Source organism: Xenopus laevis, chromosome 8S, assembly GCF_017654675.1.
Source record: "Xenopus laevis strain J_2021 chromosome 8S, Xenopus_laevis_v10.1, whole genome shotgun sequence".
NCBI lineage: Eukaryota > Metazoa > Chordata > Amphibia > Anura > Pipidae > Xenopus > Xenopus laevis.
The window spans coordinates 2218013-2243155 of record NC_054386.1 but is presented as its reverse complement, the minus strand read 5'-3'; the positions used below and the strand labels follow the sequence as shown (position 1 = coordinate 2243155).

The 25143-nt window shown below is 39.9% G+C and overlaps 1 protein-coding gene across 4 annotated transcripts in view; it reads right to left on the bottom strand.

Annotated features, from left to right (window-relative positions):
• ryr3.S (ryanodine receptor 3 S homeolog) overlaps nt 1–25143 on the bottom strand; it is a 254374-nt gene that overhangs the window by 195581 nt on the left and 33650 nt on the right. For all 4 annotated transcript variants that reach the window (XM_041574388.1, XM_041574389.1, XM_041574390.1 and 1 more), the window contains exons 2-5: nt 23383–23502; nt 15216–15323; nt 4587–4661; nt 2061–2139 (exon numbers count right to left, since the gene is read on the bottom strand). In XM_041574388.1, coding sequence (XP_041430322.1) covers nt 2061–2139; nt 4587–4661; nt 15216–15323; nt 23383–23502 — 382 coding nt within the window. The remainder of the gene's footprint in view (nt 1–2060; nt 2140–4586; nt 4662–15215; nt 15324–23382; nt 23503–25143) is intronic.

Here is a 25143-nt window from a genome sequence, read left to right as displayed (position 1 = left end):
GGGGACCTTCCCCATAGGCTAACATTGGCCTTGGTAGGTTTTAGGTGGCGAATTAGGGGGTCGAAGAAATTTTTAAAGAGACAGTACTTCGATTATCGAATGGTCGAATATTCGAACGATTTTTAGTTTGAATCGTTCGATTCGAAGTCGAAGGTCGTAGTCAAAGGTCGAAGTAGCCAATTCGATGGTCGAAGTAGCCAAAAAAAACATTCAAAATTCGAACTATTTTTCCTCTACTCCTTCACTCGAACTTAGTGAATGGGCCCCAGTGTGTTAAATGCAATTTGTGTATTAAAATAACGCTGTCATTACAAAATCCCAATTTATTGCATCACACCAAAATCTCCAATTAAAAACAGATATGGTTATTATTTGACGGAGCCACAGCGTTTGCAGTTATAAATCCTGTTATGAAGTTTCCAAATGACGATTATTGCTTTGATACTACTAGTAAGTGCCAATGTGACTTTTCCATTTCTTATGATTTGTTTGTTTTATTTTTGATAGAACCTGTAGCGTCAGGAAGTGGCTGGGAACAAGTTTTTGTTATTTTTGGCTTAATATGTTTCTTTCACGGAGCAACTGTTTCATGGTTACTGAGCAGAACTGATACTTGGCCCTAATTGGGGCAAGTGGGAAACATTGTTAGGGCGTTTTTTGCTGCGCTCCCCTGCGTTCCGCTTTCTTCCGTTCAGCCGCAGTTAAACGCACTCAATTATTGTGAAGGGGCTGTACTCACACAGACGCATGTATGCACCGAATGCAGTTGAAATGCAACATGCTGTGTCCCACCTGCGTTTGTTGATTACATGCGTCTGTGTGGGTACAGCCCTTTCACAATAATTGAGTGTGTTTACCTGCGGCTGAACAGAAGAAAGCGCAACGCAGGGGAGCGCAGCAAAAAACGCCCGTGTGTAAGAGCCCTTACAATGGGTGATATATAGTCACATGTCAGAACTAGAATGTACCTTGAGCATAGGGTAGAGCAAGATGAACTTGTTCCATGAGACAAGACTGGTAATGGGTGAATAAATTCACCAGGCGCGAATTTTCACGTTTCGCCGCCGGCGAATAAATTCTAGAAACTGCGGGGGAAATTTGCCTGTGAAAAATACGCTGCGTCAAAAAAAAATTGTGCATCAAAATTATTCAGATGCCCATTGACTAATGCATTTGGACAAAATAGGCGCGCGTATAAAAATTATTTTGACGCCCATTGATAATGCGTTTTGCACATTTTTCGCAGTTTCGCGAATTTTGCTGGAAATCCACAATTTTTTCGGCGAAGCGCAATGGAAAGAATTTGCCCATCACTAGACATTCCTATGTAACAGACTAATAAAGTGTTGGAAAGCACAAAGGGTATATAAGTAATTATATACAGAGCTCATTGATTGATGAGCAAACTTTCCATAAAGGCAGTGGCACACGGCCCGCAATTTTTTTTTTTTTATGTGTTTCGACGACAAGTTGTGAGTCTATAGCGAAGCAAAGATTTCATGTGATTTCAGCTCCCAATCGATGTATTAGTAGTAGATTTTCATTGGCGTGATTTCCTCGGCGTGTTTTTATTATGAATGGTGACGTTGGAACAAAACAATTCAAAACCGCCGCCCAGGAAATGACGTATAGCTGCGTTTTTAGAAGTCATCCCAAAGTTGCCTCACGAGGAAACTTTGGGTGACTTTGGAAAACGAGGCACTGCGTGTGCTTTAGCGCAGGCGACTTTTCATTATAGCGGATGGGAAGACACGCAGAGGCAGTTCGGGGAGATTGTCGCCCCAGAAGAAGAGGCGACTAGTCGCCAGGCGACAAAATCTCCCCGAATCTCCTCGTGTGAACTAACCCTTAAGCTGGAAATGTGGTTTCCCAATTTAAATATAGAGAATATCGTATCCTTAGTGGAGCTCAGTTTACAGAAGCAGCCCATGGACATGTACAGTAAAGAACAGCAGGCTAAGTGTCATTTTATTATTACATGAAACAATTCATTATAAAACAGATTAAAATGAAAAAGGTCTCTAAATTGCATACATTTCATTCACAAATTAGTTTGGTACCTGTGGAAGTATTCTGCAGTCCCACATCAAACGCAAGCTTATCGGTGAGGGATCTTGATGTGGTCAGACACGTCAAATACTGCAAATGATAGTGACATTATGAAATACATAATTCAATTAAATTAAACAGAATATAGAACGCCTGAATACCTTTATGCCTAATGCCTAAATACATTGCTGGAATCCAAAAGATACTTGAACCCTCCCAAAAATCGAAGTCAAGTATTGTCCACCCTACATCCTAGGAAGACACGGGTTATTTTCAAATTTGTCATTTAGGCGACCAATAAATACCTTGGACTGTTTCAGTTGTTTCTGTTTATTTCACATAACAAATGAATGGCAGACATTCCAAGCACATTATTACAGAATACTTTACAGGTAACAACTGGGTAAAATAAACTAATCTGTACTAAAACCGGGCTCTTGGAAATGCCAGCATCAGGACATGGATAACAAAACTGGTATTGACAATGACTGATTGGTTAATTTAATGAAAATAAATAACTAACATATTGCAATTGCCCACATTAGGGATGATATCAAACCAAAAATGAGACTAACGCAACAGCTCTTACTTAAACATATGTTTGGTATCATTTATATCAGGGAAAGGGTAAGGAATTTATACGTAGTCCTCTAGAGTTTGGGGACAACCACAGACGACCAAATAAAATCACACATGGTGGTCACAAATGTCAGTCCGGAGGTGCCATAACCAGGGTTGGATTAATTATTCTTTTGCCCCTTGGCTGTTTCCCAGCATGGCCCCCCATCTACTAAAACACATCCCCCTTATGAATCTGCCCCTATGATTATTTTCTGTCCTAACTAACACATAGAAGCCTACCCAATAATTGAGGGAGATTATACAATGTCAGTAACTTTATATCCACAAATCTAAACTATTTTATTATGGCATAATAATAATTTTACTCTTTTACTGGCCAAATAAGTGGAATATGTTTAACGGTGATACCACAGTGAATTTGTAGTCTCTCCCTGTGCACAATTTGCAGTATATTTCACTCCATTTGCAAGAAAACACCCTATTTGAAGAAGTTGTGTATCTAAACACAAGAAATGCAGAAATGGGATGTTGTCAGACATCTGGTTTGAACACAAGAATATTTAAGGTTGAATGGAATGAGGAAATGGAAGGCCACAGGCACAGTTGCTGTAAAACCCAGGTCTGACAGGCCAAGAAAAATACAGGAGCGACATATGCGGAGGATTGTGAGAATGTTACAGACAACCCAAAGATCATCTCCAAAGACCTGCAAGAAGATCTTGCTGCAGATGCAGGTGTATCTGTACATCGTTCTACAATTCAGCACAATTTGCACAAAGAACATGTGTATGGCAGGGGGATGAGAAGCCCTTTCTGCACTCACACAAACACACTCGCTTGTTGTATGGAAAAGATCATTTAGACAAGACACAGGCATTTTGGAACAAAGTGCTTTGGACTCATGAGACAAAAATTGAGTTATTTGGTCATAACAAAAAGCGCTTTGCATGGCGGAAGAAGAACACGGCATTCCAAGAAAAACACCTGCTACCGACTGTCACATTTGGTGGAGGTCCCATCATGCTGTGGGGCTGTGGCCAGTTCAGGGGCTTTGTGGCTAGTTCAGGGGCTGTGTGGCTAGTTCAGGGGCTGTGTGGCCAGTTCAGGGGCTATGTGGCTAGTTCAGGGGCTGTGTGGCTAGTTCAGGGGCTGTGTGACTAGTTCAGGGGCTGTGTGACTAGTTCAGGGGCTGTGTGGCTAGTTCAGGGACTACTGGGGCCCTTGTTAAAGTCCAAGGTCGGATAAATTCAACCCAATATCAGCAAATTCGTCAGGATAATGTTTGAAATCTACAAAGACATTTATGCAGAGGGACAAGTACAATATTCTGGAGTCCCCCGACTTGAATATCATGGAAAATCTATGGGATGAGTTGAAGCAGACTGTCCATGCTCGGCAGCCATCAAATTTAACTGAACTGGAGAGATTTTGTTATGGACCAATGGTCACAAATAGCCACATCCAGAATCCAGACACTCATCAAAGCTATAGGAGGCGTCTAGAGGCTGTTACATTTGTAACTAAGTATTGATGGAATATCTCTGTTGGGGTGCCCAAATTTATGCACCTGTCTAATTTTGTTATGATGCATATTGAATACTTTCTGTTGATCCAATAAACTTTATGTCCCTACTGAAATACTACTGTTCCCAAACTTTTTCCTATGACTGTAGTGGTGTGTACTTACAGCCATACCATTATTATTTCTGTGATACAGAAAGGACATGAAAAAGGCCCAAAGTGGTTATGGTCTTTCTCTCAAATCCCGGCCTATTCAGTGTTTTTTAACTGCACCTACTTTCCTTTTTTTTGGGGGGGGGCAAGCCAATGTACCACACACACACACACAAAAAAACAAAGGGAATAAGAGAGATTTCATCTAACTTTTCTAATGTTAAAGACACATTTCTCCTAAATTGGAATATTAGTACGTCATCCGCAATATCTTCACTTACCATTCCACTAAACGAATGGCGGAGCAAGATTGCATGGCCATAAAGCAACGTCCTGTGTCCTCCTCCTTGTGATGCCTACAGTTTAAGCAAGAGAAAATGTCAACAATTGCCAAATAACAACTTAAACTTGGGGTGGGTTAAATCCAGCTGCATTATCTGCATCTGTTCAATCTTTGGAAACGTGGAACGATTCTACACTTTATAGGAGAAATGCGGAAATTTGTTTATGAAAACTGTATTTTCTTGTTAAATAATTAATTAACAGTAGAATGCCAAAGACTGAACCAAAAAAAAAAATATATGTTGCGGTTATTATGGATTATAAGTATAAAACACAATGCACAAGGCTATAGGGGAAGAGTACATGCCGAGAACAAGGGGCAAGCTGTATATCAAGCATATGTTGCACAAATAGAAAGCTTCAAATGCCACGATTAAATATGAGGCTGTGATTAAAATGTATTTTCCCGTTGGATGAGGACCTAACCACGAGTAAATGAACTCACAGTAAAATGTTCTGCTTGATATATAGCCAAAACAGATGCATTGTGGGTAGGATTAAAGGACACATTTACTTACTGTAGCTCGAGTGAAGGATTCGAATGCAAAAAACTTCGAATTTCAAAAGTGTTTTTTTGGCTACTTCGACCATCGAATTGTCTACTTCGATCTTCGACTACGATTTAGAAAAAAACGTTCGACTAATCGACCATTCGATAGTCGAAGTACTGTCTCTTTAAAAAAAACTTCGACCCCCTACTTCGCCACCTAAAACCTACCGAACCTCAATCGAAGGAAAATTGTTCTATCGATGAATTAAAATCCTTGGAATCGTTTGATCGTTCGATCGAACGAATAGCGTTAAATCCTTCGACTTCGATATTCAAGTCAAGGATTTAACTTCGACAGTCGAATATCGAGGGTTAATTAACCCTCGATATTCAACCCTAAGTAAATCTGCCCCTTAGTGTTGTTCATAGAACTGTTATCCTTACCTTCCTGGTAAACTTCTTAGACGCAATGAATAAAACAAATAATAATGAAATATAGTGTATAGATGCCATATGCAGTAAGGTATCATATTTGAAAAAACAAGAAAATGTTCAAACAGCTTTAACAGAACAAGCTGCAGCTTTTCACCTGTGTTGAATCAAAGTAAAACGAACTTTTGAATCTGTAGGGAATTATAAATATAAAATGTCACAAATTTAGTCACAACTATTTGCATTTGGTTTTCTATAAAAATATAGATATATTTTTGTTGCAGCTTTCGGGCTTGGAATCTCAACTGTTTGACTCTCAACTGGTGGGGAAGTATAGACCAGAAACAGAAATTTACACGCACAAAAAAAACAAATCTGAAAAATGAACAGTTGTCTGTTTGCTGGAGGCTGTCAGAGCTCAGAGACACGAGGAGCAGTTTCAGGCTGTAAGTAGCAAACAAGGAATCCCTAATATTCAAAATAAAATAGCAAGTTGCTTAGATTCATCTGTGACATGACAAAAGTTGATTTAAAGGTAAACATCCCCTTTACAATACTAAAGGCTATAAAATAATAAAACAAGGTCTCTACGTTTTAAAGGGGACCCGTCACCCAAAAAAATTATTCATAATCCTATTTTATCACATTACTCCAGAAAAATGAACTTTAATTACACTGTATAAATGATTTTAATCTTCTTTCCTTCAGTCTGGGAATTCATAATTATAGCAAGCAGGCAGGAGCCATTTTGTGGACACTGTTATTAAAGGGATACTGGGAAAAAACGCATCAGTTAATAGTGCTGCTCCAGCAGAATTCTGCACTGAAATCCATTTCTCAAAAGAGCAAACTGATTTTTTTTATATTCAAGTTGAAATCTGACATGGGGCTAGACATTTTGTCAATTTCCCAGCTGCCCCATGTCATATGACTTGTGCCTGCACTTTAGGAGAGAAATGCTTTCTGGCAGGCTGCTGTTTTTCCTTCTCAATGTAACTGAATGTGTCTCAGTGGGACATGGGTTTTTACTATTGAGTGTTGTTCTTAGATCTACCAGGCAGCTGTTATCTTGTGTTAGGGAGCTGCTATCTGGTTACCTTCCCATTGTTCTGTTGTTTGGCTACTGGGGGGGAGGGGGTGATATCAGTCCAACTTGCAGTACAGCAGTAAAGAGTGATTGAAGTTTATCAGAGCACAAGTCACATGACCAGGGGCAGCTGGGAAACTGACCATATGTTTAGCCCCACGTCATATTTCAAAATTGAATATAAAAAAAATCTGTTTGCTCTTTTGAGAAATGGATTTCAGTGCAGAATTCTGCTGGAGCAGCAGTATTAACTGATGTGTTTTGAATTTTTTTTTTCCCCATGACAGTATCCCTTTAAGACAAGTCTTGTATCATCTCAGAATCTTGTTTGTGCACCAGAATGGGGGACCTGATGTCCATCCCCATGTCCTGGTTACACAATTAAATGGTGAAGAGATTGGGGGGAATGTGGGGAGAGCAGTGACATGTAGGAAGTGCTGAATGGAAAGTGAAAGTAATTGCTTAAGGCATAGAGGAGGGGCAGACAATATTTGATTGACAGCTGAGATATTTAAACGAGCTTACAACAGCTATGAATGCTTTAATAAAACATAGAAATTGGATTTCATGTTTAATTTGAAATGGGCTTTTATTATACAGATTTTTGTGTCTGGGTGACAGGTCCACTTTAACCAAGGTAATGTTATAAGAGTAAATTCCCATCAGTGATTCAGTGTAGATTTTGTTTTTCTTAACCCTGTTAAAACTTAATTTACCCACCTCAGCGGAACCCTGAATGAATAGTATATTGCATTTTTATTCTAAGGAGAAAACAGGGCCGAGGTGTTAATAACACGCTGTTGTGCAATGTACATCTCTATTGCACATACTCAGCAAGACGGTATCTTTACTATTCGCTCAAATGTGCAATTGTCCCAACAACAAGTTCTCCCATGGGCCTTTCCCTGCCGTTTGGTCTGCGACACTCAAATTAAAGGTACAGCTCAAAGGGCTGCACCACCACCATCAGCTTCAACGAATGTCAGGGGGAATCATTGCAAACTGCAAAGATGCATGAAAAAGCGTCTTGATTGGATCTGATTGTACAGTATATATTATGTATCAACCGCATCTCCTTTGCGTGCCTATGTGGCTATACATAAAATATAATTTGGGTTGTGTGTGTATAAATAAACACACACATATACACATCATATATATTGTGGATGACATCATTTCTACATTGATAGTTGAATTACATATTAAAGGAAAACTATACCCCCCCCCAAATCCTGCTTCATGTAAATAAACCATTTTCATAATAATATACTTTTCTAGTAGTTTGTGCCATTGGGTGATCATAAATAGAAAATTGCCATTTTAAAAAATAAGGGCCGCCCCCTGGGATCATAGGATTCACTGTGCACACAAACATACCAACAAACCATACATGTTAGGTCACATGAACCAATTAACAGACAGAGTTGTGTCTTTTGCTTCAACACGTCTTCCTGTTACAGTTAGAGCTTCAGTATTTCTGGTCAGGTGATCTCTTCCTGTTACAGTTAGAGCTGCAGTATTTCTGGTCAGGTGATCTCTTCCTGTTACAGTTAGAGCTGCAGTGTTTCTGGTCAGGTGATCTCTTCCTGTTACAGTTAGAGCTGCAGTATTTCTGGTCAGGTGATCTCTTCCTGTTACAGTTAGAGCTGAAGTATTTCTGGTCAGGTGATCTCTTCCTGTTACAGTTAGATCTGCAGTATTTCTGGTCAGGTGGTCTCTTCCTGTTACAGTTAGAGCTGCAGTATTTCTGGTCAGGTGATCTCTTCCTGTTACAGTTAGAGCTGCAGTATTTCTGGTCAGGTGATCTCTTCCTGTTACAGTTAGAGCTGTAGTATTTCTGGTCAGGTGATCTCTTCCTGTTACAGTTAGAGCTGCAGTATTTCTGGTCAGGAGATCTCTTCCTGTTACAGTTAGAGCTGCAGTATTTCTGGTCAGGTGATCTCTTCCTGTTACAGTTAGAGCTGCAGTATTTCTTGTCAGGTGATCTCTTCCTGTTACAGTTAGAGCTGCAGTATTTCTGGTCAGGTGATCTCTTCCTGTTACAGTTAGAGCTGCAGTATTTCTGGTCAGGTGATCTCTTCCTGTTACAGTTAGAGCTGCAGTATTTCTGGTCAGGTGATCTCTTCCTGTTACAGTTAGAGCTGCAGTATTTCTGGTCAGGTGATCTCTGAGGCAGCACACAGACCATCACTAAATGGTGGCTCAAGGCAAGAGATGTAAAAGGGCAATATTTACTTAAATATATATTCCAGTTTGGTAAGATTCTTTAATATGCCACTTAATATAATATGAACTATCTGTTGCTTAAGTGTTCATTTTGGGGGTATAGTTTTCCTTTAAGGGCTCTTACACACGGGCGTTTTTCCTGCGCTCCCCTGCGTTCCACTTTCTTCCGTTCAGCCGCAGGAGTAGACGCACTCAATTATAGTGAAGGGGGCTGTACTCACACAGACGCAAATAAGCGCCAAACGCAGGTGGGACGCAGCATGTTGCATTTCACTAGCGTTCGGTGCTTACATGCGTCTGTGTGACTTGAAAAAAAATTTCAACTATTTTTTGAGAAAGTCCTATCTACTCTATTGCACTTCACTTGGTCTGAGGTGGGGAAGGCAAGTCTGGTGCAAGAGCTAACGTTCAGTAAGAGCAGTAGGACACCAGAAAGAGCAAAAGACAGTGGATCAGCTGATTGTCGGCCTGAGTTTATATGCAGAGAGAGAATAGGCCCTATCCATGGCACAAGGACACCTGAATCGCAACTGGTCATGTACAAAACTCTGTGTCACTGACTTGTACTGTCAAACTTGTAGCAAAGGAAACACTTGTTATACAGAGATCATTGGAGCATTAATTTGTACTTGGTAAAGAGGTCAGGGCCCCTGAACCCACTAATAGCTGTACTAAGCGGTTGCCCTGTCTCCTGGAATGTGCAAAGCACTCTGACCTTAACATGACAACACTGTAAATCATCGTGCTGTGCAATTTACAGAACACACCTGTTACAAAAATATAAAACCCTGCTTAAAATGCTTCGGCCGTACATCATTTGGGCAGGACACGGTCTTCAAAAGGACTGCTGAGCAATCACTTAACTTCTGCAAGCTATCAATGCATATTACATAATATATAAAAGTACATACTGCTAAACTGAGCATAATGTATTTCAATAGACATGCAGGTATACAGTACATTATTAAAGGGGAACTATCGCAAAAATGAAAATTTAATATAAGCTTCAGCATACTGAAATACTGAACTTTCTAAATACAATCAATTAAATATTCTCTACTGTTTCTGAAATAATCAAGTTTATATTCACTATCCCTCTATCAGCATCTTTTTTCTCTTCTTTCAGGAGTTGGGTGTCAGATATTCACTGACAGTTAGATCCAATATATCTTATAGGGGGGCTCCTTTTGCCTAGAAGATGAATTAGAGGTCACTCTATTAAACTCACCAGACATCATGTCTCTCTACATGCAGAATTTGTGGAAAAGGCAGTTATTTTGTTCATACTGGAATCAGTTATTTGAGTGAGCGCTAATACATCTTCTAGGCAAAAGGAGCCCCCCTATAAGATATATTGGATGTAACTGTCAGTGAATATCTGACACCCAACTGCTGCATGAAGACAGAATGAAGATAAACAGATGCTGAGAGAGGAATAGTGAAGATAAACTTGATTATATCAGAAATAATAATGTATTTAGAAAGTTTCTTATTTCAGTATGCTGAAGCTTCTATTCAATTTTCATTTTCGCAATAGTTCCCCTTTAAGACGAGTATCATGGGAAAGAACCAGAGCGGATCTCAATGAATGCCTCAATGGAACAACAACAGTTAAGATTAAGAGAAACCCAAATGCACAGAACTGTCGTTAGAAAAAGTAACGTCACTCAAAATGTGATCCATTCTAAACTACGATTTGGTTTAGTAAGTGAGAACAATGACGTGACTCTAGATTGTTTCTGGCCAGTTCTGGAGGCGTAAGTCCATTTTGTGGTCTTTTGAATGTAAATAACATTCTATTCATTAAAAGCGAAAATAAATTACACTGCTTTTCCTGAAGGCAACGTTTCCTTCTGTTTGGTTGACCATAAAACAATTTTGCAGTTGTGGCCACGCACATGTTCCAGTATTCTCTTACTGTTCATTAAAGCACTTCTGTATATTTCTGCTTTGGTGTCAATGTCTTCTTCATAAACCGATCACTGTTACACATAATAACACAGAGGCACCAGGGACATAACACTATCCCCAAACCAGGTAGTAGCTCCCTGTAGCCTGTGTCTTTAAGCGCAGATTCAGCAAATGCATCTGGTCATAATCTCTCAGGTTGAATGCTGGAAAGGACATCAACTGTGCCTTTCAGTGCAATTGCAACAGGTTCACAGAGATGTCCATGAAATGCACGTAAAACTGCAATACTTAAGATGCAGTGTCCACAATTGCAGCTTGCAACTCCCCTTGGGAAATCAGAGAAAAAAAACTGCAATGCGGGTGAAAAGCATTGCGATTGCATTTTAAAAGTGAGAAGTGCATGGCATGCATATAAAACTGCAATACTTAAGATGCATTGTCCACAATTGCACCTTCAACTCCCCTTGGGAAATCTGAGGGTAAAAAGCATTGCGATTGAATTTGAACTTCGTTTTTGTTTCGTAAATGACCACTCAGGTATCTTGCCCTGTGGCTTATATTTCCATCTGCTAATATAGTCACAAGTCAAACTTTCTTCTACTTATTTATAAGGGATTGCACTAAAGAACTTTCAAATAAGGGCAATGGCACTTTGGGAAATTTGTCGCCTATGGTAAAAATAAACTACCGTGGATGAGAAATTTCCTGAAAATGCTTTCCCCCCCGGCACAATATAAATCATCAATGGGAAAACATCCAAACACGTTGCTTTATTTTCCGAAGTTGCACAGAGTTTCTTGGCAGGGCAAAGCAACGTGTATGGTTTTTCAAATAATAATTATTGATTAACTAATTATTGCCAGTAGGAAAGTATTTTTAGGAGATTCCGATCTCCCTGTTGTCACTGCCCTAAGGCAGGGGTCCCCGTTTTTTTTTTTTACCCGTGACCAACATTCAAATGTAAAAGGAGTTGGCGAGTAAGACAAGCATTAAAAAAGTTCCTGGGGTGCCAAATAAGGGCTGTGATTGGCTATTTAGTAGCCCCTGTGTGGGCTGACAGTCTTAAGGAGGCAGTACACCTAGTTTTTATGGAATCAAAACTTGCCTGGAATTCAAAAATAAGCACCTGCTTTGAAGGCCACTGGGATCAAAATCCAAGGGGTTGGAGAGTAACATGTTACTGGTGAGCCACTGGTTGGGGATCAATGCCCTAAGGTGTGTTATCTATTCATAGTACTTTCATAGCCCTGTCTATTCACGGTTCATTCTCCTTTAGCGTTGCTAAGAGAATTGTTTCCCAATTAGATATCAAAGGATAAAAAGTTGGCCAAATCCACCGTGATAAGGTTTTGTCCTGCTGGCTGCAAAAGTGGGAAAAAGAGGGAAAACGTTGATGTTAAAGGGGCACTATACTCCCTTGTTCAACATGAGTTTAATTAAAAGGGCTTGTTTCAAACACACTATTTGCCTATTCAATTATCTGAACATAAAATAACTCCAGCACACGTAGCATGCTCAAGGGATTGCTCCCGTGTTTAATGTCAATCCAACAATACAACGTTTCGGGGGCGTGCCCCTTCGTCCCCGAAACGTTGTATTGTTGGATTGACATTAAACACGGGAGCAATCCCTTGAGCATGCTACGTGTGCTGGAGTTATTTTATGTTCATTAATGTTGGAGGGGCCGTCCTCCTATACCCCAGGCACCGTACGTAATTAATGGGAGAGGCCAGGTGTGCGTGTGCAACTCCTTTGCCTATTCAATTATCTACCTTGGAAGGACCAAAAAATGGAGTAGCTTCACTTCCCTGTTTGTCCTGTTTAGTACAAAAAAAAACATGTTTTTTTTTTTTTTGATTAAAATAATGTTAAAAGCATGTTTAGCCCAAGCCCTATTAACTAAACTTATGTTGAACAAAGGGAACATCCGCCCCTTTAATAAGGACATTATTTGCCTAATAACCCCAGTGAGGGAATCCAAGAAAATTATTACTCTATTAATGGCAAATCTAGAGTCAGGATTGTTCTGACAAGTTAATCTTTAAACAAGCAAATCCTGGCAAACAAAAGAATTGCATTCAAACTGGTTAGAAATGTTTGCAGTGTAGAATATTCAGTATATCAAGCAGTCGACACACATTTCCATCTAGAAAAAAAAACAGATTAAAACAACCTGGTCAAGCAAAGTGGAAAAAGGGAAAATTAGATGGAGAAATAGGACAGACACATCTGTAGAGAAGAAGTGTCTCCTTTCACTTGACAGCATCTCAGATGAAAGAACTGAAACTGAGAAACTGAATTCATGGGATGGTGTTTCCTATGGTATCAGGTTTTTTGTGTTATTTGATGAGACAGACATACTGGACACTTCCAAGTGAAAGGACTCAAACTGCATGACACCCTGAATTTGAAGACCCATGCAAAAACAAGGAAAAAGATAAATGGACAGAGAGAGAGAGAGGAACGTACCCATCTGGACAGGTCCCTAGGCTATCAAAGTCAAAGACAAAATAGTTACATAAATGTTATATAATGTGGTTATTTTAAATTATATAATAAATCATGTAAAAAACAGGGATAATACTTATTGAGAAAACATACTGTATCAACTAGAAGTATCGCCCTGTTGCGAAAAACATCCATGAGATATAATATATTGTAGATACATTAGTAGACGTGTAGTAGAAGTGTAGTGGTAAGGGTTGCCACCTTTTCCCGAAAAAAATACTGGACTTCCTATATATTTATGTTTATTCCCTATTAATAACATTGGGATAATTTCACTTGCCTTCCTCTATATTTATCTTTATTCCCTATTAATAACATTGGGATCACTGACCTTCCTATATATTTATCTTTATTCCTATTAATAACATTGGGATCACTGACCTTCCTATATATTTATCTTTATTCCTATTAATAACATTGGGATCACTGACCTTCCTATATATTTATCTTTATTCCTATTAATAACATTGGATCACTGACCTTCCTATATATTTATCTTTATTCCCTATTAATTAAAATTGGGATCACTGACCTTCCTATATATTTATCTTTATTCCCTATTAATAACATTGGGATCACTGACCTTCCTATATATTTATCTTTATTCCCTATTAATAACATTGGGATCATATCACTGACCTTCCTATATATTTATCTTTATTCCCTATTAATAACATTGGATCACTGACCTTCCTATATATTTATCTTTATTCCCTATTAATCTTTATTCCCTATTAATAACATTGGGATCACTGACCTTCCTATATATTATCTTTATTCCTATTAATAACACTGGGATCACTGACCTTCCTATATATTTATCTTTATTCCCTATTAATAACATTGGGATCACTGACCTTCCTATATATTTATCTTTATTCCCTATTAATAACATTGGGATCACTGACCTTCCTATATATTATCTTTATTCCCTATTAATAACATTGGGATCACTGACCTTCCTATATATTTATCTTTATTCCCTATTAATAACATTGGGATCACTGACCTTCCTATATATTTATCTTTATTCCCTATTAATAACATTGGGATCACTGACCTTCCTATATATTTATCTTTATTCCCTATTAATAACATTGGGATCACTGACCTTCCTATATATTTATCTTTATTCCCTATTAATAACATTGGGATCACTGACCTTCCTATATATTTATCTTTATTCCTATTAATAACATTGGGATCACTGACCTTCCTATATATTTATCTTTATTCCCTATTAATAACATTGGGATCACTGACCTTCCTATATATTTATCTTTATTCCCTATTAATAACATTGGGATCACTGACCTTCCTATATATTTATCTTTATTCCCTATTAATAACATTGGGATCACTGACCTTCCTATATATTTCTCTTTATTCCCTATTAATAACATTGGGATCACTGACCTTCCTATATATTTATCTTTATTCCCTATTAATAACATTGGGATCACTGACCTTCCTATATATATATATATATATATATATACAATAAAATATCAAAATAATGTTAGAAACAATATATAAGAAACGGGATTGACAAATTTACAGTGAAGCCTCGATTATCAGATGCTCTTGACATATAATTAAAATATGTACAGGTATGTAGCTCTATATTATGTATATATCTATGTATGCAACACTGTACAACAACAAAAAATTATTAGAACAGGTGTCTTAACAATCATAAAAAAGTACAGTTACATTAAAGGAGAACTAAACCCCCCACGGTGATAAGTTCCCACTGGCCCCCCTCCCTGCTGCACCCCTTGCTAAGTGTTACCCCATCATTGTGTCTGAAAAATGGAATGTTTAAATGATGATGAAATGGGAATCGCTTTATACTTGTGCAGTTTCTATATTATAAGAAATAAACTGGAATTGTAGTAAATAAAATAAACGTACCCCTTCATTGGCATTTGCCATTGTGTTGGCCAGCATTTCCTGAAGAGCCCTGACAGATAACGATTGTTCCAGCACAAAATTACAGATGCAAAGATCTGGAGGAACATACTGTCAAAAGGAAGAATATATGAAATATTGTTAGTTAAAGAACATCAGTAGATACAGACACAGAAACTTGTTATTATTGTTAACTACAACATGGCTGTTCAGACGTAATCATGGAGTCTGACATGATGATCTGTGGGTGTCAGCACATTAGACGAATAAGAGCCTGGTAATGGTTCCCAACTAGAGACAAGGGGGCAAATTTACTAAAGCGCGAATTGGATAATGCTAGCGCAAATTCGCTAGCGAAGTGGACCTACTCTAGCGGGACGTAACTACGCTAATTCACTAACTTGCGCATTTTACTGAATGAGCACAGGATACACAGTAGATAACAGATAAGTACTACTATAGTTTATATAAACAAGCTGCTGTGTAGCCATGGGGGCAGCCATTCAAGCACAGGATACACAGTAGATAACAGATAAGTACTACTATAGTTTATATTAGCAACCTGCTGTGTAGCCATGGGGGCAGCCATTCAAGCACAGGATACACAGTAGATAACAGATAAGTACTACTATAGTTTAGATAAACAAGCTGCTGTGTAGCCATGGGGGCAGCCATTCAAGCACAGGATACACAGTAGATAACAGATAAGTACTACTATAGTTTATATAAACAAGCTGCTGTGTAGCCATGGGAGCAGCCATTCAAGCACAGGATACACAGTAGATAACAGATAAGTACTACTATAGTTTATATAAACAAGCTGCTGTGTAGCCATGGGGGCAGCCATTCAAGCACAGGATACACAGTAGATAACAGAAAGAATCACATTATATACTGAAGGGGCTTATCTGTTATCTGCTGTTTAACCTGTCTTTTCTCCTTTTCAGCTTTGAATGGCTCCCCCAAGAGCTACACAGCAGCTTGTTTATATAAACTATAGTAGTACTTATCTGTTATCTACTGTGTATCCTGTGCTTGAATGGCTGCCCCCCAAGGACTACACAGCAGCTTGTTTATACAAACTATAGAAGTACGTCACATCTGTGAACTAGTTCCTGGAAGATAGATGTTTTCAGAGACCACACCTTTGGGTCTACTATGGATCTGCTTAATTGATCCGCTAGCACTATGATGTGGACTGTAAAAATAGCTCGCTCCACAATAGGATTTCCTGCATTTCCCTGAGAAAAAGACATGATCTTGTTCCCCCCTGTCAATTTATGTATGAGACAACAATGACAATGTCCGACTGGATCTTCACCACTTTTCCAGTGATAAATACCTGAAGGCATTTATGCATTTAAGACAGCTCACATTTCTCTGAAATTGGAAGAGAGGGACTTCTCCTTTGCATTCAATGGCCCTGAGCAGTCTGATCCTCGTAATATGCTCCCCACCTAAGGGCAGAGTCATCTGTAGTAACCAGCAACCAATCTGGTTCCAGAACTGGCCTGCTCACCTTCAGCCTGTCTGGGCGCAACCACCAATGTACAGTTGACCTTGCTTCCTCGGAATGAATCGTGTCACCTCCAGTGACTCCACCCTTCTGTCCCATAGACACAGGATTTCCTGCTAGAGGGGACACATATGAAATCTCACCCACAGAAGCGCCTCTATGGAAGAGACCATAAGTCCTAAGACTCTCATCTTGTCTCAGAGTGACTGGCAGTGGATTCATCAAGCAAAATACCTGATCTTCATGAGCCTCAATTTCTACTCTAACAGCTTTTATAAGCTTTGGGATAGACTCAATCTGAAAAACTGAAGCATCAACAACTTCCTCCTCTGATGAGGAAGACACTTCATCCAGGATTAAGTATTCTCCATCATCAACAGAAGAGGGAGTATTACCTGGATCAACAGAGAGGCCTTCCTTATGAAGAGAGTCCTTGAATTCTCTAAAAGCCTCCAGAAGAATTTCTGTGAACATCTGCGCTGATGAATCCATAGGATTAGAAGTGGCTGGACTCTCCTTGGCCAAACAAATTTCACACCTGCCTCTCAAATAATTATCCAGTAAAGGAATTTCTTTCTGCAAGGCTGAAGAGAGGATTTCTCTACATTGACAAACCAGCCTAAGTACTGAAGTATCTCAAAGGTCCTTTGAATATGGTTCTGAAGGAGAGCTGCTGGCGCAGCTTTCAGCAACCAATCATCCAGATACAGAACAATATGGACCCCTTCTTTTCTCAGGACAGCTGTGACTGATGCTAACACTTTTGTAAATACTCTGGGAGCAGAGGTTGTCCCAAACGGCAGCACACGGAATTGGAGATGAACTAGTTGTTCCTGCAGGCCCGGATTTGTGGAAAGGCCACCTAGGCCTGGGCCTAGGGCGGCAGGATTTTAGGGGGGCGGCATGCTGCCCAACCACGCCCACATTGGTTCAAAAACAGTGGGGATGCGCTGGAGAAACAACCATTTTTTGGTAGCTAAATAATCTCCTAGTTCCAAAAGATGAACTACCGAAATCCATCCGGAAACTTTTCTTCTGGATGAATTGATTTAAAAATCTTAAGTCTGTTTGTTATAGTACAGAAGGTACCACCTGGTTTTGCCAACAGGAAAACGATGGAGTATGTACCTTTTTCTGAATCGGATTTTTCTTGCACAATGAGCTTATTGCTTCTTCCAGAGATTCTTGTTTCCCCTAAGAAAAACTCTTTAGTGTAAAAAGAAATCTTGGAAGGGGAAGGCTCTGAAATTCTATTCGATATCCTTCCTGTATCAATTGCAGAACCCACCAGAGATTCATTTTTGCCAGTGGTTTAGAAAAAAAAGAAGTCTTCCTCCAATTAGCAGACTTCTGGTTTCAGAACTCCCACCTACGTGCCTCAGGAGGAGCCCTAGATCTCCCTCGTGTTGCTCTCTGGAATCTTCCTCGAGTCCTATAGGACTCTTGCCTCTCTTTATCTCTATCTCCAAATCTGGCTTGTGGAGTTCTGATTGGCGACCTCTTTTGCCTACGAAAAAAAGAACCTCTCCACCTAGGCCTCTGCCTATCTTGAGGCAGGTTTTTATTTGCCCTTCTCATTAGACATCTTTTCCATTAACATGTCTAATTTGGAACCAAAACTACATAAATTAGCCTTAGAGGTGGTGTCCACCGGCCAAGGTTTAAGCCAGATAGCTCTGCTGGCTGCAGTTGACAGCGCCATATTTTTTAAGCTAATTTCAAAGATTCTATATATGAATCACACATAAATTCTGCCGCTAATTTTGGCATTAATATCCTCCTCCAATTGGGTTAACTAATTACTTAAAGCTCTTGAAACTGCAAAGGCTGCCACTAATGGCTTACACTGGGCTGATGCTGTAGAATACACTCGTCTCAGTGAGTTCTCTGCCCTGCGATCCATCGGATCTCTAAGGCCTGACCCATCCTCAACAGGAATAGTTGTTCTATTAGTCAGACAAGCTACAGCTACATCCACTACTGGTGGAGCTTCCCAATTCTCTGCTTCCTCATTAATAGGAAATAAGGATTTAAACCTCTTTTTAATTACTCGAGCTTTATCCAGACTTTACATTCTCTGCAGATTAGGTACTTTGGTTTGGAAGTCCTTTTCCCTCTGACAGTATCCATTAGATTGGGCATCTATAACAATAAATACTGCAGTGTAATTAGCACCAGCAAGTAAAAACACGTGTCAGAGGGTTAGACAGGCATATACCTTATTGGCTTCCACAGGCAGCTGCAGCCCTCTGAACGTGTATTACACACAAAAATGAGGGCAGCGTGGCTTGAATTACCCGATTTTCCCGGGGTTCGGTGACGTAATTGGCATCTCTCCCGCCGTCGTCTGCATGGACTTGCGTTCCAGCGCAATTACTCTGCCGTGCACTGCCAGCCTGAGGGTTTTTCCCTCCAGTGTAGCAACTACTCAAGTGACTCCCTGAGCGGCCATCGGAGGCTCTGTGCCCCGGAATCTTCAGGATGCCGATTGCACCCAAAAAAGAAAAAAAGCATCTTGTCTTCCTACCAGGAGGTAGGACAGAAAAAAACACAATCTAAGGGCTCTTACTCACGAGCGTTTTTACCTGCGCTCCCCTGCGTTCCATTTTTCGGCGTTCAGCCGCAGGGGAGCGCAGGAATAGACGCATTTCATTTTTTCAAATGGACCTGTACTCACACAGGCGCATGTAGGCGCCGAATGCAGGAAAAATGCAGCATGTTGCGTCTCAACCTGCGTTCGGCGCCTACATGCGCCTGTGTGAGTACAGCCCCATTTGAAAAAATGAAATGCGTCTATTCCTGCGCTCCCCTGCGGCTGAACGCCGAAAAACGGAACGCAGGGGAGCGCAGGTAAAAACACTCGTGAGTAAGAGCCCTAAGAGGGATGAGGGAGTGAACTTATAGGCACTTAATTGTTTAATTGGCTCTTGTCTGTCCTATTAGAAGTAAGAGGATATTAACCCATATGTGCTGCTGTTTAGGACATCAAGGAAACACCAGTTGTACCAGCACAGCACAACAATACATTATAATTCCATTCGTTTAAAACACTTTCGGGGGAATGTAATAAAAATCGCTAACGGAAAAACTATTCGCAATGCGAAAAGTTATGCCTTTGCGCGAACAAATTTTGCTTTGTGCGAATTCAATATAGCTTTTGCGAGCCCGGAAACTGTTTAGCGACCACTTCCGACAGTGAAAGACCGTTTGCGAATTTTATAGTTTGCGCCAATGCGCAGTCAATGTAATAAAACTTCTTACTGAAAAAGTCGTTATGTTTGCTCCAAAAGATTACGACACCTTCAAGCACTTCTTATGAGTGCGCAATTAAAATTCGCAATGCGCAATTAAAATTCGCAATGCAATAACAGTTTAAGGAACAATATTACATTGCGAGATATGGATTTTTAGTCTTATTGGTGCAAATTGTTTTGCTCTTTGCGACTTTTATTACATTCCCCTGTTTCACTTTTACAACCAGGTTAATTGGCTTCTGACTAAAATGACTACAGTGTGTTTGAATGTGATAGGAGTATCTATAAACATATACGTTGATACAGCAATAAAAGGGGTGAGCTCCCTATCTGCATTATTTTGAGTGTGTGCGGCTCAATATGTTTACAGATGTCAATGGACCAAGCCAGGTCAGCAGATAGCCAGAACCACCAGTGCAGTGTTTGAGATATGACGTGTGTGGTGGATCTGTTTCACTTTGAATGTGATAGGAAAACATTTAGAGAGGGCCACATCAACTCACCAATTCAGTTTTGGATGAATGTTTTCAAACCTGGGGGATATATTTCTGCTTGGTCTGAAAGGGCTGAATCTGCAGCTTTTATCAGTTTGGGTTTGGCCACCTTAAGCCATAGGCTGATGGATGTAGCACTTTCATCCTTGCCTTTCTTTTGTTTTTGCTTGTTTGTTTCCATATAAATATATCTGATCATATAGGCAGAGAAAAGAGACAAGAACCCACAAGAATATTTTCAATGGACTGCGTATCTTACGTGACATTTCATAGTCGTACTGTTTGTTTATGCAAGTCTGTTTGTATAGCAGCTTTAGCGTATTTTTATTACTTGAATTCCAGTGTAGGCTGATGAAATCTTCAACTCACTGGGGTTTGTGCCAGTGTCCTTTCCTCTGTGAAACCTGACATCCAAGGCTTTCATTCACTTCATCCGTTATATTTATGATCAGACTTGTATCAGCTGTGGGAGTACTGGGAGAGTAAACACACTAGTGCGAGGCTGCTGACACACTATTGTTTATTAAAGGAGAAGGAAGTTCACGGGCGCCATCTTCTTCTCTTCGGTAATCTTCGGAATGAAAGTGGCGTATCGGTGAATGCGCAGTTGGAGCAATCTTCCGTTTCGTGACAACTGCGTATGTGCCGAAAATCACGGAAATTACCGAAGTGAAGGAAGAAGACCCGAAGATTACCAAAGTGCCGGAAGATGGCGCCTGTGAACTCCAATGCCCTGAATCTGCACCAAGGGGTAAGTAAAGAGTTAGGGGCATTTACCAGGGGTAGCAGCTAGGCTGGTGGGGAGCAGAGAGGAGGGTCCATGTAGGGTAGAGTTTTTTCATTAAGGGTTTAGTTTTCCTTTAAAGTTATATTATGATTTTCAGAAATATGATACCCAGTACCAACTAATAACTTCACAATACTAGCTGCAACTGCTAAAACAAAGACTTGGCAATTTCCCCAGGCCTTAGGAACTGGCCATATATGGGCATATGATCTCTATGAAGATTCTCATTTATCCAGGTCATTATATATATATATATATATATATTATATATATATATATATATATATATATATATATATATATATATATATATATATATATATATATAAAAAGTATCTAGTAGAATTAAGTCAAAGGCAACTGGACATTTATAGTTTTTCTTGAAAACATTTCACCATCATCCGAGTGGCTTCTTCAGTTTAAATTAAGTGGTAGGGAATTCCCCCGGCATTTGAACCCTTGAGGGTAGTAAAGTCACCGACATTCAATCACAATGGTTCCATTGAACTTCAGTATGGTGTTGGCTGAAATGAACAGATGTGTGAAAGTGTGATCCAGTCACAATGGCACCATGGTTTTCATTGAGGCAAGTGTTAATCTTTCATTGTACATGACTGGAAGTGTGAATTGTTGTGAAGCCGCCTGGGTAAGGATGTCAAAGCGGCATTATATGTTGATGACAAATGGTGTCACAGAACAACCGGAGAACAGACAAATCATTAGAGAGGAAAGAAGATATGAACAGGACATCCCAGAACATCAAGGATCTGTGGGTATAGAATTTATCAGACAGGGAACTCATGGAACCAGAGAAGGAGGTCTTAGCCAAGGGACTAAACTTTGCTGTGGCACCAGGGTAAGTCCCAATGGTAGATTTTATTACAGCCACAGAATCTTCTATCCACAATAATAAGATACTTTCTGATGAGGCTGAAAACATCCGGTTGAAAGTATCAGCAGCCCTAGCTAATGCTAAAGCTCCACCTTTCAAGTTTGCAGGAGAGGAGGGCTCTGACATTGCTTGCTAAAGACTTAAGTGTCACCACCATCTTGCCAGCGGATAAAGGGAGATGTACAGTAGTTCTGAACACTTCAGACTACCACTCTAAAGTGGCCAAAACATATGAACAACTTAAGTGGGACCCTACAAGCAGTTACAATAAAAAGGTTACAGACTGCTGCAAAAGCTTGAGAACAACAAGGGCATCAGTCCAGCGTTGTCACCTCTACCCTGGTGAAGCCACTCCATGTCTATATGGCCTCCCAAAAAATACACAAGTCTAAATACATCAGTCTAAAGATATGAAGGTTGTCTTAAGCTCCCCATAGATGCAACAATTCTTCTTGCCGAACGACCGATTTTAGGGAAGCCCGACCAATCCTTCGAAATTATCGTGCGGTTAGTGGAATTCGAACGATCGCACATCTTACGATTTTTCGGCCGACATCTGTCAGGAAATTGATCGCCAATCTATCTATGTCTGCAGGGCCAAGCAGGCAGCTCCCCTTTGTTATCCTGGCAAATTGGTCTTTTTAGTTGATGGTCAATTCGTACAATCGTACGATCGTTCTGAGAAGATCGTGGTCTCACGATGAGGATCGGATCTTTTAAAAATCTCAACATCTATGGCCAGCTTAAGAACATGGCTTTGCAGCCATTTAGATACAAGCAGATCTGTGGTTAAGTTTGATGTCCCCTACAGTTCTGGCAGCAAAAGGGTCAATTATCTCCTGTTTTCCTTTCTTTTTTGTAAACCTGCAATTGTCTATCTCTAAAAGAAATGTCAGCCTAATCAGGAGGTAAGCATGAAGTGCATGAAGTGGACTTTTGGGAGCCGCCACTGGTTATGTAATTATTGGGCACTTAGTAAAATCAAGTACATCAAGAATGTATTATGAGTGTGGCCAGCCAAAAACACTAATACATAGGTAGGAAAACCTAGGGAATAGCATATTCTGTTCATCAAGTAGTTGGACTGTTGTGAGTATATGTTCAAAACCTTTGTGGCCCACTGTCAATCACTGCTTCACAAGTGGTTTGCAACTGCCACAACATTCTAACATTCTTGCCACAATACTGAATGATATATACAAACATGTGATACCAATAAACACTTACTTTAGCCTCTGAAGTCGGTTCCAAAAAACACAGTCTATTCCCAAGTCCCTCGGCTGCCAGACAAAATTTCCGCTGTTCCTTGTGTATTGTAGCAACACACTGAAGGACAACTTCATCATCCTGTAGAACAATAAGGACAAAATCAATACAATGAGTCACATTACCACAAATGTAGTTTCGTTATTAAAAGTCAAGGCTAATGGGAAGGATTACACAAGGCAAGAATGACAGATTAGCATTTCGAATACATACAGATTCCCCCAAATCTTTCTTTTATCCATAATTGATTTCCTCAAATATTCTGAGCAAACCTCAATTAAGGTGGCCATAGAAGCACCGATCATACAAAATGAAGATGACCAATGGCTGCGGGAAAGATTATAATTGTGAAGTGTATGGCCATCTTAAAGTGGACCTGTCACCCCGACACAAAAATCTGTATAATAAAAGTCCTTTTCAAATTAAACATGAATCCAATTTCTATTTTTTATTAAAGCATTCATAGCTGTTGTAAGCTCGTTTGAAAATCTCAGCTGTCAATCAAATATTGTCTGCCCCTCCTCTATGCCGTGGGCATAGAGGCGGGGCAGACAATTACTTTCACTTTCCATTCAGCACTTCCTAGATGTCACTGCTCTCCCCACATTCCCCCCAATCTCTTCACCATTTAATTGTGTAGCCAGGACATGGGGATGGACATCAGGTCCCCCATTCTGGTGCACAAACAAGATTCTGAGATGATACAAGACTTGTCTTAATAACAGTGTCCCACAAAATGGCTCCTGCCTGCTTGTTATAATTATAAATTCCCAGACTGAAGGAAACAAGATTCAAATAATTTATACAGTGTAATTAAAGTTCATTTTGCTTGACTAATGTGATAAAATAGGATTTTGAATATTTTTTTGGGGTGACGGGTCCCCTTTAAAGGAGAAGGAAAGTCGTTTACCACTTGGGGGTGCCAAATGTTAGGCACCCCAAGCAATTTTATTTACTTACCTGAAACCCCGGGCCAGTGCTCCTATCAGTAGAAAACGGCACCAGTCTGGGGTTATACCAGTCAGCACCACCGAGAGATACTCTTCCAGCTTCTTCTTTCTTCAAATTTCCTGGGGCAGACGCATGCGCAGTAGAACGAAATAGCGACTTTTTAGTTAAAGTTCAGCTTTTCACTCTAATGCACATGCGCAGCCGCGAGAAGAAAGAAGAAGATGGAAGAGGATCGCTCCGTGGTGCTCACGTATAACCCCAGGCCGGTGCAGTCACCAGCCCGGGGTTTCAGGTGAGTCAATACAATCACTTTGGGGTGCCTAACATTTGGCACCCCAAGTGGTAAACAACTTTCCTTCTCCTTTAATACCAGTTAAGGCAGGGCTGCCTTTCCAGAAATAGTAAGTAAACAGATCCTCTCATTAAAATTAACACGTACCAATAACTTTTGAAGCAGTAAAGTAAAACAACAGTCTAGTCTAAACTGCACTATGTTACAAAATATTTTAAATTATTTTCAAGTAAAAGGAAACACTTTATAGTCTAACACTATTAGAATTACAGGAGTTGCAGCTCTATTAGCCCTCACCCTTGGTTGGGGATAACATTTTTACCCAACAGGTGCCCTTTAAGGTTAAAGTTAGTGAGATCTATTGGTTTGTGTCCCCAATATTCAAACTGATATGTGATAAACGCTATCCACCGTCAACAAAGTCTTTGAAGTGATTCCCTCAGATAGCAGTTTCTATAACTGTGCCTACTTTTAGGGTG